At 32.5% G+C, this 20225-nt stretch overlaps 1 protein-coding gene across 1 annotated transcript; it reads left to right on the forward strand.

The window, feature by feature from the left end:
• Positions 1–11407: 11407 nt before the first annotated feature.
• Positions 11408–18958, forward strand: LOTGIDRAFT_161258 (hypothetical protein; the record flags this gene model as incomplete). The annotated part of the gene is made up of 4 exons (XM_009056584.1): positions 11408–11456; positions 15191–15237; positions 17260–17361; positions 18683–18958. 4 exons carry the CDS (start codon positions 11408–11410, stop codon positions 18956–18958), a joined length of 474 nt encoding a protein of 157 aa, XP_009054832.1.
• Positions 18959–20225: the final 1267 nt, after the last annotated feature.

Consider the following 20225-nt stretch of genomic DNA (forward strand, 5'->3'; position numbering starts at 1 on the left):
CAATACCAGCAATAGTTGTTTATTTAATCTTCAATTAATCTTTTTTAATTCATTTACTTTACTTCAATTATTTTACTTAATCAGCCTGTATGTTATTTTAAGAATTATATACCTCTTATTGTACCTGTTAAAATTTAATGTAATGTATCAATAAACCATTTTCTCTTGTGTGTTCTTAATAATAAGCATTAATGTATATATAGTTTGCCCATCACTTCTTCTCATTATGTGCCTGAGGACGACGGGGGAAACACATCGAAACGTTGCATAAAACTTTAACCAGTGATTGTTGTTCCATAAAGCTGTGTCTATATAATTTTACAGTCATCGTAAAGTTAATTTAATATTACGTTTTAAAAACGCATCGTTTGAGGTGTGGACATTTTCCATCTAACAAGGCCTATTTTTCTGAATCCACTCCAGTCGATAACTGTCAACATAGCCATCAGAGACTGGAAAAGAGGTAGATGTTTCGGACTAGTAGGTTGGCTGACACAGGCGGTACAAGTTAAACACGTTGTGGATCTTTCGACAACATACTTATGTCACTATATTGTCAAGATCCCAGTTAATGGCAAACACCAAATGGCGTTGCCCATATTCATAAAATATTTGCGATTTTAATTTGTATCACTTCACTTACTCTATTACCACTATAACCAACATCTGGTAAAAACCAGAATAACAATTTACAGCAATCAATTTGGTTACAATTATTAAAATTAATACAGGTATCCACACAAAGAATTGTTTAATATTATTCAATTACCCATATCATAAATGACATATTGATAGGTAAATATTGAGATCACTATGATAATTAACTACAGACCACATTTGACATGTTTTTAAATATACCAAGTTATGTAGTGGTCTCGATGAATCCGAAGCCATGACGCCGAGTGGCACAGCTCCAAACGAGAAATTAGGCCTATATATAAAAAAAATCTTGCATACAATCAATGACGACACGTATCAGTGTGCAGTAAGTGATAATAGTTGCCTTAGTACCATATTAATATTATCAAACGTAACATTGCAGTAATTAAAACTGTTAAAAGTTATCACTACCACTCCTAACCATGGTATGTAATATTTATTGACATAAGCATGCACAGACACGTAGCTAAACCACCCCTCCACACCGCCGCCCCCCTCCCCCACACACACACACCTCACGCTCGTCTGGATAAATACTCATATAGTGCCATTATTACTTATTCAGCTTCAGTCACAAAAATAGCATTGTAATTTTATTCTATAATAATCGAGAAAACAAACAAATCAGTCAGTATATTGATGTGGCGAGTTCTTTAAAGAATACAGACATCCATATATACAACTGTTTAACGGTCCTTCTATATCTTAATAGACGAATATATGTTTAAACATGTTCAATAGACGGGCTATAAGTTTTTAAATTCTTCATAATTACTGAGCCACTATAAATCTTTGTCGAGAGATAACATCAAAGATTAGAATTAAATTAAATTAAAACACAGACGGTATAATTCTAATAGAAAACCAGGGTGTTAGAAGGCAATGACAATTGGTTTAAATATTATTGATATACCCCTTGCTTTACACTAAACTTTGTTGAAATTATAGTTAATCGTTATCAGAACTGTAATTTCATGTCTGTGGAAAGTTGGTTGTCACTTTTCTTTATAAACATAATTTACTATCCTACAACCTACAATAGAGGATATGTCAAGCTCACCACAAGAATTTTGAATTGAAAGTCAAAAAGTTGTTCCTTTCAATAGTATAATTTAAGACATTTTTTACTGTAAAATTTGGGAATTCTAATTATAATTTACCTTATCGATTAGTTTCATACTTAAAACTGACCACAATGAATCGTTAATACAGAAAGTATTAATTAGGTCACATCGAATTATCATTGGTTTTTAAGCATTATTTCTCAGTAAAAGACTGTTTAAGAAGCTTATTGTCATAACGGTCTTCTCGCGATGAAAGTAAAATGACATACGAGACATGGGCGACTTGGGTAATAGGATTTTACTGTTTGTAAGAAGAAATGGCCATTAATTATGTTCCTTAATAGCAGCTGATAGATCATAATGAGAAGACATGGGTATTGAGAAGGTCAAAGTTCGAAATATGTAGGTCAAAAAAGAAATATGTAGGTCAAAGGTCGAAATATTTTTGCCAAATTAGAAAATAGGTCAAAGGTTGTAATAAGTAGGTTAAATTTAATGGGAAGAAAAACATTTAAAGACAACTCAGTTTCTTTACTTCCGTTTTTGAGCCTAAACAGTATCCCAAGTCATACTAAAATATGTAATATATGTAATACGTATTGAACTCTACATTTAAAGAATGAATGCCGTAAGTTGAGTGGTGCCTTAGATTTTGTGTCCATTGTCAAGCTTCCATTGCTTATTCCGGTGCTTAAAGAGACTGGCATGCGCTAAACCTATTTCCGGTTCGACCTAAATTTTGAACGCTTTAATAATTAACTCAATAAATTGTTATTGTTTTATTACTTACCTGAATATCACTATTGATCACCGGAGTGACCTGTTGCGATATTGTGACCAAAGTAAAATATATTCCCAAATCGGAATTCAACGGTGTTTCTGGAATGGTATTGTGCGGCGTGTTTGGTATATTTTTAGGTTTAGTAGGACACGATAAGTAACGTGCTGCATATTATACCAGACGTAACTTTTCAGAATGGATGTAAAATCTTTTCTATGGTTTCATAGAGGACTTTCATAGTTATCTGAAATTCAATCTTTCCAATTCTATACATAATAATATATTTATTATTTCTGCATTAAGTCGTTAAAGAAAAAAAAATATTTTGATCAATTAATGATGTAAACTTAACTTCAAATGTTTCAACAAATCCCTTGGTGGTTAAATAAATGGTAAGGATTAACCTCGATAAAATCTCATTGCCATTTCCATTTTAAGAAGATCACCTGTATTATGTTTGGTTAACGAAGTTAACCGATAGATGTAAACGATAATTCATTTGGTTATTACAAATTTTAAATCTTAATAGGTAATATTAGTTACATTGATATTCATCTACAAATACAGTATCTTTGTTTAAAATGGAAATAATTTGTATCTATTCGTATCGACTTGGTATATCAACTAGGCATCTGATTTTTTTCATATTTTAAATTTTATTCCGCCTCTAACAACGACCTCATTCACACAATATTCACTGAATCTTTGTTATACATTCACCGACCCAGTTTAAGGAGAACAATTTGTATCTTGCAGGGATGGCATGGAATTTTATAAGACTTGATCTAATTGTACAGTGTTTAATTTCCGGGTTTATTTGTGCTCAGAGTATGATTCGCTCGTCATGTTCAATCATGTGTAAATTATGATGTAATAAAAGAGTTGGAATAAAACAGAGGGTGCAATAGGTCGAGAATCGATTCTTATATGTTTTCTCTTATCACAATATAGTTCATCTTTTATTATTTTTAAGGAAAAACCTCAGATATTGGAGATTTATCAGAGTAAAATAATATCTCTCTTCTATTTGTTCTTCTATACCTCTGAACAAGTAACAATTTTTATACGCCCACATGGAAATGTGGACGTATATTGCCAACACAATAGAGACTACAGTATTCGACTGATTTTAATGAAATTTGGTGTGATCATTTATATCGATGAGATCTTGAGATATTGACTATCTTTCGATGAAATGTTTTTGAGTTATTGCCCTTGACTTAGGAAAAATGCGTCATAATTTCTCAGCATAAATAAATATATATATACATGTATATAATTTGAATCCAAACTAATAAAATTAAAATTTCTTTAATATGAGAAAATTCATACTTTAGTCACTAAAGACAGTTTTATCATTTCTGACAGCTGCCAGTGGGCGTATGTTACCTTGCCTGACAAGCTGTCTTTAATGACCACATTGCAAGTTTTAGTCGTTTTGCCGAATAGAACATTTAACCATTGCTTTGTTCGACACAGGATGTGAACATTTTGAAATATGTGTATGCTCATGCCACTTACCTGCCGTAAGCTTGAATTTACCCATCTTCATTACCTCAATTAGGTGCATGAAAATCGGTCGGTCTTATACATGTTTCGCATTTATATTGTCTAGAAGGTCTATAATAATTTAAAACGTTAGGGTAGGATGGTTATCTTTCATTTGGGTTACATCAAAATTCTCTCAAATAAAATCTCTAAATTATTACAAAACAACGTTAGTTCACAGTATGTCATTTCAGAAAACCAATTGACATTAAAGCATTGAAGTTAGAACACTAGCACTCTACATTGGGAGTTTAATAGAAGCACGAATTCTATTTGAAAAGCAATTTCCAGAGACATTGAACTTGATGTATGTATCATGTCATTTGAAATTGATTTCATTTCTTTTCCCCTTTATTATATTTCAAAATATATTTACTGTGTTCTGGTTAAATTGGTATAAATAGAAAGTTTACTCAGCCTGTCGTATCTGGAGTGAAATTAAATTATTGTCGATTTCCCGAGAGAGAACCCATCACAGATATCGACAGATTTTTTCCTACCCTGGAAAAGATCACAATGTAAGCTAGTCTATGTGGAGTTTCTATCTTCATAGTTAAAGATTAAAATACCATCAAATGTTCTACTCTAAACAATCTGAACAATGACGTTTAATCCCCTTGTTCATATCAGTCAACCGATTGTATTTCTGTTTTTACAAAAAGGTTTAAAGCGGTGCTTTTAACATTTTCAGCGAAACGAGTCACAGAAAAACCTATGCCAAGTATAAAAGAAAAGTCAAGAAAAATTGCGCTGGTGTCTTGACAAAATGTCATTTACTGCTGATGGTATGGGGTTATCCGTCTTCCCAATAAGATGAAAAGGAGTAGAAATAAGGTAGATTTATGCCCCCCATCTACAACTCTGGTAGTTCAGATACGAAACAGCTCATCATACATGATCTTCTTATTCTTCACATCTTGACGATATACCATGAAGTTATGTCTATCCTTATTGATTGTTAATATAATTTTATTGTTAGTGATAAGCGAACAGTGTGACAGTTAAATTCACTTCTTAAGACCAATTTCTTCTTATTGATACTTAGAAAATAACAAGGTTTATCTTTATACTATAGACTGCTTTTCATCTTTCAAATTATTATAATAATACTGATAGTTTCTTTCTTTGTTTAATTAAACCAGTCTCTTAGCTTTACTTCTTGTTCCAAGAAGCCATGTGTTCTTTGCTGATGGATGTAGTGCTAAATTACTTTTCACTGTTGAGGGTGAGGGTTCACGTATATTAAGAACTTGTAGAAATTGACCACATGCATTTGGAATATTCAATCCGTTTGGATTTCGTCTACTTATCCTAATGTTGCTCACAGAATGCTCGATTTTTTTTTAAATCTATCTGGTGCGAAAAATTATTTTAATTTCTCAATGCACTCGTTGGTTTTTGGAATTAAGTGAATCAGTTTCATTTTGAATAGTACTGGGAATAGGTCTTATTGTTCAACCAGACAAGAAGTATGGGTATCTGTAGAATATCAGTATTGAACATATTAAATATAGTTTAATATATATTCTATAGGGACGTTTAGATTGTTATTCAATCGTATAAAGGCCAGTCAACTATATAGATGAATGTATATGAATCGTTTCTACTTTATCACTGTCAATGTTGATTTCTCAGCAATAGTCCCTACATGAACAATTCGTATTTCCATAATGATTTTAAGATTTCCACCATTTCTTCGACTCAAGTTGAACTATGGTTTCGAATCCCTTATGGCAGATTTGTTGTATTGGTTTAGTTCTACTATCCAGGGAAGACCTTCATATTTATCAACAATTTGCTCAGTTAGCTGATATTAAGACACACACTATTCAAATGTTTGGTGGATTCTAATAGTGATCTGTGGCGTGATAAGGCTCGCTAAGTTCTGAAATTAAGATAAACTGAGCGCATGGCAATGTAATATCATGTAAGGCTGTAGTTTTCATCCAAATTTAATTGGAACTGGAATTGATGCATCGTTACATAATTAGGCTTGACATTTTATTCTTTATTTTAAAATGGGATAGCCCATTTAACACATTACTTTGTATAAATGTTATCTTCACGGCCGTCATCGCGTAGGTGACTTCCTAGAACCATTCCCTATTCTTTCTTTAATACTTTAAAGATGTAGGCGACTAGGAAGTTGTTAGATATTATAAAAGTTCGGGATCACCAAGACCTTACTAATCAATTTCTGTCTAGATTGTCTTTTATGTAATCATTTATTCTAGAGCTGTTACAATATTCATTGCTTTATTATTTACAATTTAAGATATTATATTTATACAGAGGAAGACTCAATATACATCGGATCATTTCTTTATTTTGACCTTTCATGAACGATTCTCTACTTTTCTGAATCTTAACATTTTACAACGACATGTATCAACGTAATTACCGTAGGCTTATCTATCTCAAATTGCCTCAATATGTGCCTTCATGATTGCATTTTTGGTATCCTTGGAATGAAAGTTTCTGGAAGATCAACAGAAACTTTGTGAATGAAAACGCCAAGTACACGAATTTCTTTGCTTTCGGTTACAAATTGCTGTCGTACATACAAATTTTATTTGAGACTAATGCATGACGTTGTTCGTTCACATATACATTTAGAATTCTCAATCCATCTAGATTTTTGTCCACAAATTATTTTGTTTCTTATAAAAACGACTAGGATAAAGAGTATTATTTTTAGATCTTCAACAATAGTATATCAAATTAATCCTGACTACTTGGCATACAACAATCTGCTTATTGGACATTGCGATTGTCCAGACTCTCTTTATGGTCATACAATTTCGAATAATTGAATAATTTGACCTATGGAACCATTGATTTTCCCTCGCTGACCTAGCTGTTTTTTTTTTACTGTACAAATAACATTATTTAAGCGGAAATTAGTTCACCAACTTGTAGTGATCTGACCCAACATCCGTCAAATTGTTTAGCCCGAATTAAAGAACAAACAGTGATATATGTTTCTCATCAATTAAGATATGGTGAACAAACAGTTCTTTTCTCGTATATTATTTTCAGACTAACCAACCAATTTAAACTTTAAATTTCTTTTGACAAAGAGAAACGATTCCCCATAACAACGACTTGGTCATTTCGTTGTCTTAAAGTTGTGTCACATGCCACGTTTATAAGCTTGTGTAAGTTAAGACATAATTCCTGAGAATTGATACTCTGGACAAAGGCAGAAAGAATTCAGAATTTAAGCTAGCCCAACCACAAAGTTCCGAGTAGTCTGTAATATCAGCTTTAACTAAGAACGACCTTTAATTATCTGCCATCTCCTAACCCAAATATGCTGGATTTTGTCAACTGCTTTAAATTATCATCACGAACGTATCCTAATGTTATTCCGAAAGCGTAATAATATATACATTAAGCTATGTGAACATTATGAAAACCCCATGATAATAATAACATTACCACCTTACTGTCTGGTGCTGTTGATTAGAAGAAATAAAAATAACATTTATTCAAGAGAAAAGCAAATGGAATAGTAAGATTTGTCGAGAAAGTGGGGTTTTACACTATAAATATAGCAGAATGTTTATACCATCAAATTTTAATGGCTGTTATCCAATCTTTCACTACATTGAATAACTAGTCACCTCGGGACGACTCCACTTTGTTTTATTGATGCCTGACTGCCTTCCCAACGCTTTTATTATGTCATGCATGAATTACCAGAAGCTATTGTGTTTCTTTGAGTACAAGGTTAGTGTTGTGGAATTTCGGAAAGATTTTTCACTTTTATTACCCGTTCACGTATAATGTCAATTTGTGATTCAATTATTAATGTTATAACCTTGATAAAGTTTGAATGCAGCAAATTCATGTCGATTACATAACAAGTAAAATCCAAGTTTCATAACATTAAACAGAATTACTAATTGGCATTGGGTTGTTTTTTCTTCGTGGCCTTTTATTTCGTTATAATTGCACTATATCCGTTATATTGTTACTTCAGATAGATGAAACACTTCTTTCATTTTGATAATAATTATTTTTTTTATAGTTTAGAGTGAATTGCTCTGATAAATATAAGAATAAATGAAAAAATGTCATCTTAGGTAAAGGTTTTAAATGTAGGCCTACAAGAGGATATCGATCAAATTAAAAAACGCTCCACCCCCTTTGACAGTACTATTCGCTGGGTTGGAAGCTGTGGAAAGGCTTAATAATGACATAAACCTGACTATTTGAGACTGTTAAAGGGTTATCCGATTCCTCAAGGATGCCCCAATTGGACCAATATCTACCAAAATGTGACTTTGTGGACATGGTGGAAATTGATCTGTCAAAGCTACTTTTCCTTGAAATCACTTTTGTAATAAATTTTTGTTTTCGTTTCAATTAAAGCGATTGCATAATAAATTTGTCGTTTCTTAACGTAAATATCGGGATAAAAAAAAAAGAATGTCAAATTAGTTCTTTACACTTACTGCCGACAGACACTTTGATCAAAGATAAAAATCTTCGTTTGTCTTCTTATTGATCACTACGTATATAAAATAACTTATGTTTTTAATTAATTAAATTAGCACTTTATAATAGGGAATTGTGGTTTCACATTTTTTTTTAAAATTTGTATTGATTTGGCTAGCTTCTGGAACATTTCGACCCACGCACGACCTATCTGCTGATATAAACAACTGAAATTAACTATTTTAAGATGTGTTAAACTATTCTTTGCTGAATCTCGTTCGTAAGATTTGGCTCCAAATGTTCATTCTAAATAACGGTACACCCAGGTATTGGATCTAAAATGGACAATTCTATATTTTCTGTTCGGGATTGCAAAAAAGTTAAGCACTGGTGAAGAAAAATGATTTATAGACACAAACACGAAGGCAGATTTTTATTGGCAATCACATATGACATTTTAACGAGTATACTAAAGGACACTTAATTTATACAGAAAATAGAATTTATTTCAAACATGAAGCAAAATATAATAAAAAATACATCGTAAATTTGTTGATATTCAAGAAAAACTATAAATATGGAATACCTCAAGGATTAAAATATTATACTCGAAGACAGTTATAATGAGAGAGATAGGCTGTATTCATCCACTCGTCAAATATTATCAAAATCAAATCAATCCTGAATTGATATTATCATTTTAAAGGCGAAAAGCAACGGAAATGATTTGGCGCATGTTTGTCATAAGGCATCTTATGAAATACATTTTTATTCATTTTAGGAAGATACATTGTCCGTGTGTAGGTTGATATAGACACATTTTTGAAGAAATAACAGAGAAAGTTACATTTTTTACATTTCTTATGTTGCTTGGCATTTAAATAACATTATGGGTTTCAAAAAGGACTGGAAAACTAAACCTGTACAATAGAATAAGTGTACATGTATAGATTAAAATAGTACACATCAAATAAAATAGGGTTTCAAGTCCTACCATTTTGGCTTCAGGATGGGCAGACGAAGACAAATCTATGCCATTGAGACTAACAGTATATTGGTCAACACGGTTGTGTAGGCTAATTTTCGAAGCCCAATCACTTTTGGCATTGGTTGAAATTATTCATATCTAGTCGCCGTTATATTATTAAATTGCAGAACAGCAGGATAAAATTATATATAGCATGCCTTTCTTTCATTTGTGTATTATAACAATATAACTGTTCATTTCACGTCAAATATCAACGTGTCAGTAAGAATTGCTGTAGCGGCAAGTTCAAATAATACACAATGATTCAATAAGTCGCGTTATGAATAACAAATAAAACCTGCAAGACAGTTAGACAATACAGTTAAAAGAGATGAATAGCTGTTAGAACTGTCAATAGTGCCATACCTTTTGATGTTCGTGATTCTAGTCTTTGAAATTAACTGAGAGTTGGTATTTGTTTTAAGATGGTACTGCGCTTCTGGAAAATGTAGAACTCGAACTGTTGTTTCTACCTCTCCATTCATAAAACCAGTTATCATATCCCTACCAAATGGAAATTGACAGACTCCATAACCAATTTCAAGTCCAGCACACAGAGATGGTATCTCTACTCTTTTCTTTCAGATTCCCCATCAATCTATCAAAATAAGATTACAATTTCGTATCTTTATTGTTTTCGGTTATTGTTTTCTGATATTTTGAGCTTACAATGTAATCTAAAGAGATTTCTACCAAAGGTGATGTTATTAACCAATCAAAACATTGTAAAATCCGTTTCTTGATAAAAAAAAAAAAAAATAAGGCACTGTTGGGTAGCGAAACCCAAAGTGTCTGTCATATTGCTCTACTTTCAGTTTAGATATCCCTTGTGTTCTTTAAACGTGTTTTGAATGACACACTTTGATTGATTGAAAATACTACCTTTGGGACAGATCTTTGGTAGAAATCTACTAAGATTACAAAGTAGACTAAACTATCAGAAAAAGAAACGATAAGAAATTGTAATCTTGATCAAATCAGAAACTCTACAATGAAAAGCAACCCAATTCAGAAACATCTAATTTACAAATATATTAAGTACTTATGTTCTTATCGTACACGATTCAAGAATTATTTTCTGGTAACAGCATTTTGGTGTGATATTTGTCAATGTTTAAGCCTATTTTTCTACAGTGCATTCCACTTTTCATGTGGCCTGAGGACTGAATGCTGTCTGTAAGTTACTCATTAAAGAACTAAAAAATCTATTTCATAGATTTCCCAGCAGAATCTCATTCTAGGACCAGTCTCATGTAAAATAACAGATGAATGGAATGAATGGACAAAACTTCTCAATGCTTTTCTTCAAAATAAAAATACAAGATGGACTTTGTGATTTTTTAATGCTTGAGTCAGGTACTTTTATATTGGGTTGAAGAATTGGATTGATAATGTTATCATTATTATCTAAAATAGATCTTATATTGTATTATATATTATACCGTTGTGTTGGCAGGCTTTTCAGATGTGAGATTCATCCATAGTTATGTGTCTTTTATCTATCAATGAATGAAAGAAGAATAGATAGATAGACAGAAAGAATGATTTAATGAATTAATTAATAATACATTGTATTAGCCAACTTTAGGATTTCGATTTTAAAAAATATGGAAAATATCTCCAATTCCAAAAATGCAAATGTTTTTAATATTCAATTTTAAATTTGATTACTATTTCTTTCATTTTGCCAGTTGATTTGTATAATATTATGGGGTAGGTATAACCAGGTAAATCTCTAGATCATGCGGATGGTTTTATATACGCCCTTTAACTAAAAAGACTATAATGATTCGGAATAGGTTAGGTTTTCTCTTCAATTTTTGAGGGGGCATGATAGTGATAAAAACTCTGAACAATTGATAACAATTGATAATCTATATCAAAATGCTGATATCAGAAAATAATCCTCAAGTGACTACTGTGCTTTATGAAAGTAAGTAAATAAAATTGATAGATGTTTCTGGAACGGATAACTTTTATTTGTAGAGGTACTTCAAAAAATGGCGAGTTTTTAATTTAAAAGGATATGTGTTGCATCTTATACTTGACAAACAGGAATCAGAATGAGTCACAGCATCTGTTGAGGTCTTGGAAATTCAATTGAAGGTCGGCTGGGATGTTCTCAGTGCGAAAGTTTACCTGCATCAGCTTGACTCGGAATGGTTCCACGGTTTGCTTGGATGGGCGTTGACTCTACTTAGTGCTGGCGTCTGTTGCTCTATGTCCATTTCTTCAGTAGTTAGGGATATAGTAACTCTAGCCAATGATGATCGGCTAGTAGAATTTGGTAACAGAAGTCGGGGTTTGACACTTTCAGGGCAGACATACTTTTAAGATATCGACTATAGTCAAAATCACCATTGGTCTAGGGATTTAGTACGGGCCACTGATTTTAATCTCGAAAAAATGTCGGTATAAAAGAGAAAACCAGAAAAATCCAACTACCTGATCCAGTAAGCCAGTATTCAAGACTTAATTTGATTAGTGGAATATTTAGTTTCAACTAATCAGATTCAATGCCTTATCTGAAGGAAGAATACAGAATGAATGCAGAACACTATGACATGATCTCGTTTCTTTAATCTAATAACAATTACAATAGTACGGTGGCTCACATACGACATATTTCACCTTTTATTTTGAATTAGAAACTTTCATCTTCACATTATAAATATGTCATGAATATTCAGTGAAATATAATTATCAAAAAATACTCATACATCCATGGTTTATTAATTCCTAATTAATTTTTTCACATCATTGAAGTTTCATTGGCTTCTCCTATGACGTCTTAACAAAATCATATAATTGTATGATTAGCCCAGTATTTACTTGTGCATCTGGTGCCTTATTCTTGTAATCTTAACTTAAGATGATTTTAGTGTTCCAGTCTTCTGATTGGTCTATTACTGAAATCAATTTCAAATTTAGTTTTATTATCCAATCACATTACCGTATTTCTTACAATCTTGACTTGATTTTATTTAAGTTAAGTTTTGGAGAATAAGGCCCCTGGAATACTAACTGTATTAGTGTATTGCAGGTGCAAAGAGGGTTGGGGGCATAGGTTGGTTGTAAGGGGATGATTTATTTTAATTGGGGGTGTTCCGAATATGGAATAGAATAGATCAGTAATAAAGATTAGACAGCATGAATGGGATGTTAGTCGGTTTGTTCCAATTATTGAATGTTTAAGCAGATGAAGATATATTTTAGCAACGTCAATACAAGTCATTTATATAGCATTAATTTGCACCATTCAAAATTTCAACCAGACGTCTGGGGTTAGTGCAATTTTCCCTGTTAAAAAGACTTCTTCTTATGTTTTTAACCAGTGGATGGCATGTACGAATGCTCATTAAATGTCACAAACAGGAGAATGTTTGCCGATAATTATCCCTTTAAACTTCAAAGACAGGAAAACAATGGATTTGAAATGTACTTATTGTATGTCCAGCGAGCCTGAGTTCTATGGTGTGAATAATTTATAATGTCATTTGAATAGAATTAAAATTTTACGTTCGTTCTAATGGTATTTGGAACAATAAAGCCTTTTTTTCTATTGAAATCTCAAAGGGATTCAAAGTTTTTGGTAGTCTCTTGGGAGTTAGTTTGTTTGTCTTTTCAAACGATTAAAATGTTGCGCTAGTACTAGTACTCAATGCCGACCATCTCTATCTCAAAGTTATGTGATAGGGTTGAAGGCCGATACCGAGTAGACCATATGAAGCACTGGTCGTGGAATCATAATCACAAGATTTATTTTGGCAAAGTTTAAAAACATTTAGTCCTAGGTATGCCTATACTTTTAACATTATTACCATTTCATACTGAGATCATGTGCTCAGGATTGATTAAAAGTTTGGGATTTTCAAAGTGGAAATGTCGTGATTTTAAGATAAGCTGAATGACTAAGGAACTAGAACTGGCTAAGGTTAGATTTTATCAATACAGGGTCTGAGAATAGAAGGTTCTATATCATTGAAGACCAATCCTATTCATAATGTATTAATGATAAGTGGATAACGATGTACTTTTCTATCGGAGAAATACTTGCCCTATCTTTTCAAAGAAAATATCAGATTCTTATCACTCACAATCTTAATTCGCATGAAAAATATTACATGTTAGACTGTAAACACTGTAAAAAATACAGAGTAATGGCAGTTGCATGTCGTTCTAATATTTGACTGTCAACATCAAATGATAAATGGTTATATGACGCAGTCTTTTTTTCTATTTGCACCAATTTGACAATCTCAAAGCATTTTTTAAACAAATGTAACTATCGGTTTCCTGTAAATAAAACAAGAGTACCAATATACACTTCCAAAGCCTTTACGGCCTTTTATACAGTCAAGTAACCTAATTTCGTGCTAACCTATTTTTCGTGCATTTCCGGAAAGGATTAATAGTTAACATGTGCGACCTCGTGTGACCTCCGCATTTGCTTGTTTTGATAAACATGTGTTATCTCTACAATGTCAGCTAGTAGAATGATTCCAGTAGTTTCAAGCAAGGTAAAGTGTATTAATTTATCCTTTGACAATTACAAAATGGCGGATTTCACAATTTTTTATCAGCCAAATTTTATTTCCTTATAATCCCCAGCTGTTATCGAAATTTCAAGTGTCGTCTGCTAGAATGTACTCCAACGAATGAAGTCACGTGATTCTGTGTCAGCAGAAAAATTCTATGAGACACAAAGTGGGCCATATTCTTGTGTTGTTTCAATGATATTAAAGATAAATACTAAGAGAAGTTAATTATACCACTGGGTATACAAACAACGTATTTTTCTCGACTTATTTATAGATCAAACATTGTACACGAAAATAGGTGACACATTTTGCCGCCGTTGTCGAGTTGGTTACTCGTGAAATGAGGGATTCATGCAGAAAATCGAAACAAACAAATTTTAATTATTTTGTAGAATATATGAGGAAATATCTAAAAAAAAATCCGCTTTTGTAACTTTGACGAAATTCGATGTCGAATACTTATATGCACGAAAATAGGTTACACTACTGTACTAACTAGCTACTGATTGTTAACGTTTTATTATCAATTTTATTAATTTTTATTTTAATAAATACATTTAATTTTCAATTTAAAAGAAATGAAAATTCGAACAAGCAAGACAATTCCGTCAATCAAAAATCTCGTCCATAGAGTTGCAAAATCGGAAGTAAAGGTAGTATAGTAGTGGACGAAACACTGCTGTAAACCATATAGTGTTGTAGTTGCCAACATTTATACTGTATATATTTACGACAGTAGGGCATTAAAGCAATTAATTCATCACACAGCATAGACATGCAGATTTGGATATCAAGAACTAATTGTGTCACACACCATTACGTGTTTCACAATGATGATAGTTTAACGCAACACAGGACTGTCATGTCATGTTTGAAACTTTATAAAAAACCCACAAAGGAATAATTTCTGTAGACATAAGTTTTCCTTTTATTTTCACATAGTTTTATTTTCACATAGTTTTATTTTCACATAGTTTTAATTTCCACTGCTATGACAAATTTTAATAGTATGATTTTTTGACAATAGTTAGTCCTCCTTTCAAACCACAGGAACTACTTTCATTTTATAAACAATGAAAATACAATAAACATATTTTGTGTAATTTTATATTCTTAAATCTTTCAGCTCTTTGGTTCCGTTCGAACGCATTTTGTGCCCGGTATAAGTACCGAGTAAGTGCTTAAGCTTACCATTGCTGAATGCCACTTTAAGACTGGGGTTTGCGATTGTTAAATGGAATTTCTAAGGGTAATGTTAGAATGAATAAATTAAAAGTAAACAGGAAAGGCGAATTCAAACCACGTAAATCAAGACGATAATAATTAAACTGTGTAAGTCTGTAGAAAGGTATTTATTAAAACAGACTAGACTGAATAGAATAATTTAATAAAAAAATTAACCTTGTCAACATCATTCTCTCTGTTACAATATCACTAGCATACATTTGACCATTCCTATTTTCATTCCGACGTCTGTGGTTCTTGCAATTCCACTAGTGACGTCATAAAACGCGTTAGTTTTAGTGGAACGACAGACGTCGGAACGAAAATTGAAATGGTGCAAATTGATGCTTTTAGTGTCCCTGATACACATAAAAAGTCAAGAAAACCTCTTTACAATCCCTTTAAGTAAATATGTAGCAACAAGAGAATGAAGAATTCTTGAATGATTCAGACAAAACTATCCGGTTAGAGTGTTAAGGAATCTAAACAACATTTAAAAGAGGGTAACCTCTAATCAAAACTCCTACATAACGTGTTGATACAATAAACTTAATTAGCAGTTATCAATTACCAAAGTCAATACTTGAAAGATCTAGCAATGCGTTTGATGATTGAAAGGATAAAACACCTATCCTTTTATTTCAGTTTTGCTGTATAACCTTTTTATGATAATAATTAGAAGTTAACCATTCTGTCTGATACATTGTTAGTTAGATATTCCCAGACAAAATAATGTGATATGGTTTGTTATGTATCATAATTTGATTATGATGATACACTCGTATAGACTTTAGTGGCTGAGTCGACAAATAGAAAGATCTAATACGATCTTCCTAAAAAAACTAAACCGTCACTAAGCAACGCTATAACGAAACAAAAGTCATATCTAAAGTCTTCAAGAAATGTTACGTAATAGGAAGTAATGAAATCAAGGACGCCGTTTTACTTTTAATTCAAATTACTTGCATAGCTATCAGAGGTATTACTAAGTTTAAAAACTTCAATTCAAAGTAACCTTCCAAATTTAAGCATTTTGAACATTTTGATTCAGAGTAAAATTAGCTTCGACCAGGAGACTTACGACAATAAATATCCAAAGCTTGACGAAACACACGGACTCACTCCACTAATTCATTTGCCATCTCTTCCCATGTTAAAACACGAAATTCAACCTTCTATAACTTTTTCCAGAAATCTCGTTGAAAGCTTTCCAATATGTCGAATGAAAGTCTGACCAATTCTCAATGTCTCCTAAAAAATTCATTATATGATGACCATGAAAATTTTGAGCTACTAAAATTGAAAGTAGACTACTACCGGTTATACTCATCCGCTAGAGTTTGGCACTTCACAAAACGACTATTTTTAGAATTAGCCTTCCGCCTTTAAGTCTCTCATCATCTCACCAAATCTGAAAGATAATGCAATTTCAGACATCAAATTCCAAATCTAGACCAAATTTTACCCAAAAATAGGCAGGCAAAAACCCCAAAAGGGAGAGAGAAAGAAGATTTCTAAAAATAGCCTGGAAAACATTGATCGTTGTGAAAGTCTCGTTTCGTTCTTAAGTACGAGCCAAGGTAGGCAACTCTTTAATGATTTTCAATTTTCAGACCACAACTGTTTGTAATATTACTAACAGTTCACTAGTGTTATAACCTTACAAGTATAAAAGATTTTTCACGAAACGCCATAAAATATATGTAGTTCTATAACAAAGTTTTAAAGTATAGATACTCGTTTACACATCACATTTCTTACTGAATGTTTGATTTTCTTCTCATTCTGCTGGATTGCGGTCAACATGAGAGTCAATATTGATCAATGTCAATCGACATCCTTGTTGACATCAATATAGATGGGCATACATCTTTGAATGTGTTTGTTGTCAACCATAAACTTATATAAGCAATATTATTGTATTTTAAGTAATTGGCACCATTTAGAAATTTGTTTTGATCATTATTAAAGGGATTCAAACATGGTTGTGGTCAAGTTTTGAATAAAACGGCCTACCTTCACGCTAATCGCTCTGCAACAAACCACGGTCATGAATGGCGACAAGGTAGGAAGGTAGATGACAAGTTAACGTTCGCTTCCAGCGACAATTTTTTACAAGAACTTTATAGATATTGCCACGTGATCACGTGATTCTTGTAATTTAAATGTCATTTAGGACTACGTGTATTTGTATTATCTTAAGGGGATAATTCTGACACTTACTTTATGCACATAATGCTATATTGTGACGATCGGTTTACTAATGATACGTTTTATAAGCATTTTTTTTCCATCTGACAACATTTTCTAATTATTGCCAGTATAGTTCCCGTAAATAATGGCTGCCGTCATTACCGTAATACGTTGCAGAGCACTAGCATAACTTTTACGATAGACCGTTTGCTTCCAAGAATGCTGCAAAATGTGACGTCAACATACAACCCAATAACCAGGCCCTGTATTCTCGAAACGATCTTAGTGCTAGGATGTCCTAGAATCAATGTTAGAAGATAAGAACATAGGACATCCTAGCGCAAAGATCATTTCGAGAATATGGGACCAGGAAGTTAGTTTTTCAAAAGCTTTGCAGCAGTGCGGTGAAATTTCTGCATAATATTATACTAAATGTCGGTCAATAATAATACATTTAATAAATTGAATGAATAGTTCATGGCGTGAATGTTTTATGTAAAAAAATTAATGGGAAAAACATGTGTCATGTTCCCGGATCCTGTACTGTGATAAACAGAAAAATAAGTCACCAAGAGTGTCACTACGACAATGAAGAAATTTTCATTCAAAGCACTATGAGTTTTATTTCGCTTTTGAAATAGCCTACATGTAAATGAAATTCATTTTCTTACGCTTTAGCGCAAAGGGTACAAATTCAAGCATGATTTATATTACTGAGGGAACAAGATATGAACTAGGGATTATCAAATAGTGCACTGCTGGTATGCAGCAATGTAGTCTCAAACAATCCAAGAAAAATTCATGAAATTAGAATTTAATACGGCATATTGTTAGGCTAAAACAAATTGTTCAGGATTCCACTTATTTGTATTCGATAGAGAATATTTAACATATGCATTCCCTTGTATTATTCGTTTCATTCACCCAGATGGCCGACGCTAAAGAGTTAAACGAGTGATCTAACATATGAATAGGCATTCCAATCAAGATGCCAACGGATGGTAAATTATCGAAGCGTTGTATCGACAAAATAGTTTTCCCAGTTAAACCTTTTGACCTAATAATGAGAGGTGATCTTCAGTGATGATATGATCCTCTTGGTGTATTAATCTAGTCATTTATCATGAAAGCTGTCAATGAAAGAAAATGGATTAATACTGACTGAATAAAATTAATATAATTGTAATGTTATAATTTATAGCTAATATTTCATTCAAGGCTTCGACAATCTTCACAATGCAATAACAAAGATGTTGGTCAAGGCTTTGAATGCCAGTTATCATTGGAAAAAGAACTGGTAATTTGCATACAGAATTTAGCAAGACCCTCTCACAAATACAGTCTCGCGCCACCGCCTCAGCCTCAGTTCCGTCATGGGGGAAGAGTAGAGACCAAAATGTACCCTCTGGCATTCACGCAGCCAGGAAGCAACCCAATATTAGCACAATCAGAGAGCCTTGGTGCTGTAATAACATAGTATGATCATAGCCACGTCCGCTTTTTCCAGATCATTCCCGGTGAAATGATCAATCGATCCATTTAATGTATTATCAAGTTAATAAGTATAGTAAACTAATGACGATTTCACTGGTTGAAGTTATGTGAGACCATATTAGAATAGTTCTTGGATATCAATTACCAAGGTTACATTAGAACCAATGAACTCTTAACAGCGGCACTGTGTTGATCAATTACAGATTATCTAGTCATCAAACCGGGAGCTTTATTCTTCATAGGAGACTGTCTGTAGACCAACTCGAAGGTATTTGACACATTAAACAGCATACTTTTAGATAAAAGACAATTCAAAGTGACAATGTGTTCATTAGCCAATGTCAAGGATATTTCCCAATATAATGTCGTTCGAGCGACTTGCAATATCAAGATCCACAATATTTCACTAGAAAAGATTTGACAAAAAGGTATCCAGAATTTCTTGGGCGTTTCTCTGATATATGGGGAAGATGATCTCTTTAGATGTTTTAAGAGATATTGTGGTCTAGATATAGGCTGATACAGCACTTTTTAAGTTTTCAGAACTAACGCTCGACTCTCTAATAAAACAAACGGACAAAATAAATGAGAGAGCAGGCCTTTCTTCCATTACATACATTTACATAAATAAATTGGGCTAACGGCTTGCAAAACTCTTTCATACCTCAAGTATACAGTATTTCGTTGGATTAAAGTTCGCTAATGTTTTATTTTGCTGACCTTTTGGTTGTCTTTCTTTTTTTAAAACTTCCTTGTTTGTGTTATTGTTTCAATTGATTGATTAGTAAAAATATTATAAATTGGTTTCGTGAATGTCACCTTTTGCGTCTTTCAAACTACCTTATTAAATCATTATTAGGTAATGTGATTTTTTCTGTGGGAGATGAGCTTCATAATTTTTTGCAGGGTTTTATTCATTGCGAGATCAAATTGTTCCTCATTGGAATTGTAAAAGAGCATCTTACCTTCCATAGTAAAATATGACTTTTCTGTTCATTTACATTGCGTTTTATTCAAGATGAATGCGTGTGCTGATGCTATTGCATTATTTTACCACTGAAGGTATGGCAGGTACAATCTGATAACTATGCAGAAACCCATCAAATTATTATTTCAAAATATGAACCTGATAGCAAGCTTTCTGCTCGGAAACAATGATGGTAATGACATTTTGTTTTGATGTACAATGCAGGTGTGAGTGAAGTGAACGTAGACGTAGCAATTCTAAACAAAGTTTTGTTGTTTATTTC

The sequence above is a fragment of the Lottia gigantea genome (genome assembly GCF_000327385.1).
Source record: "Lottia gigantea unplaced genomic scaffold LOTGIsca_28, whole genome shotgun sequence".
In the NCBI taxonomy this organism is placed as follows: domain Eukaryota; kingdom Metazoa; phylum Mollusca; class Gastropoda; family Lottiidae; genus Lottia; species Lottia gigantea.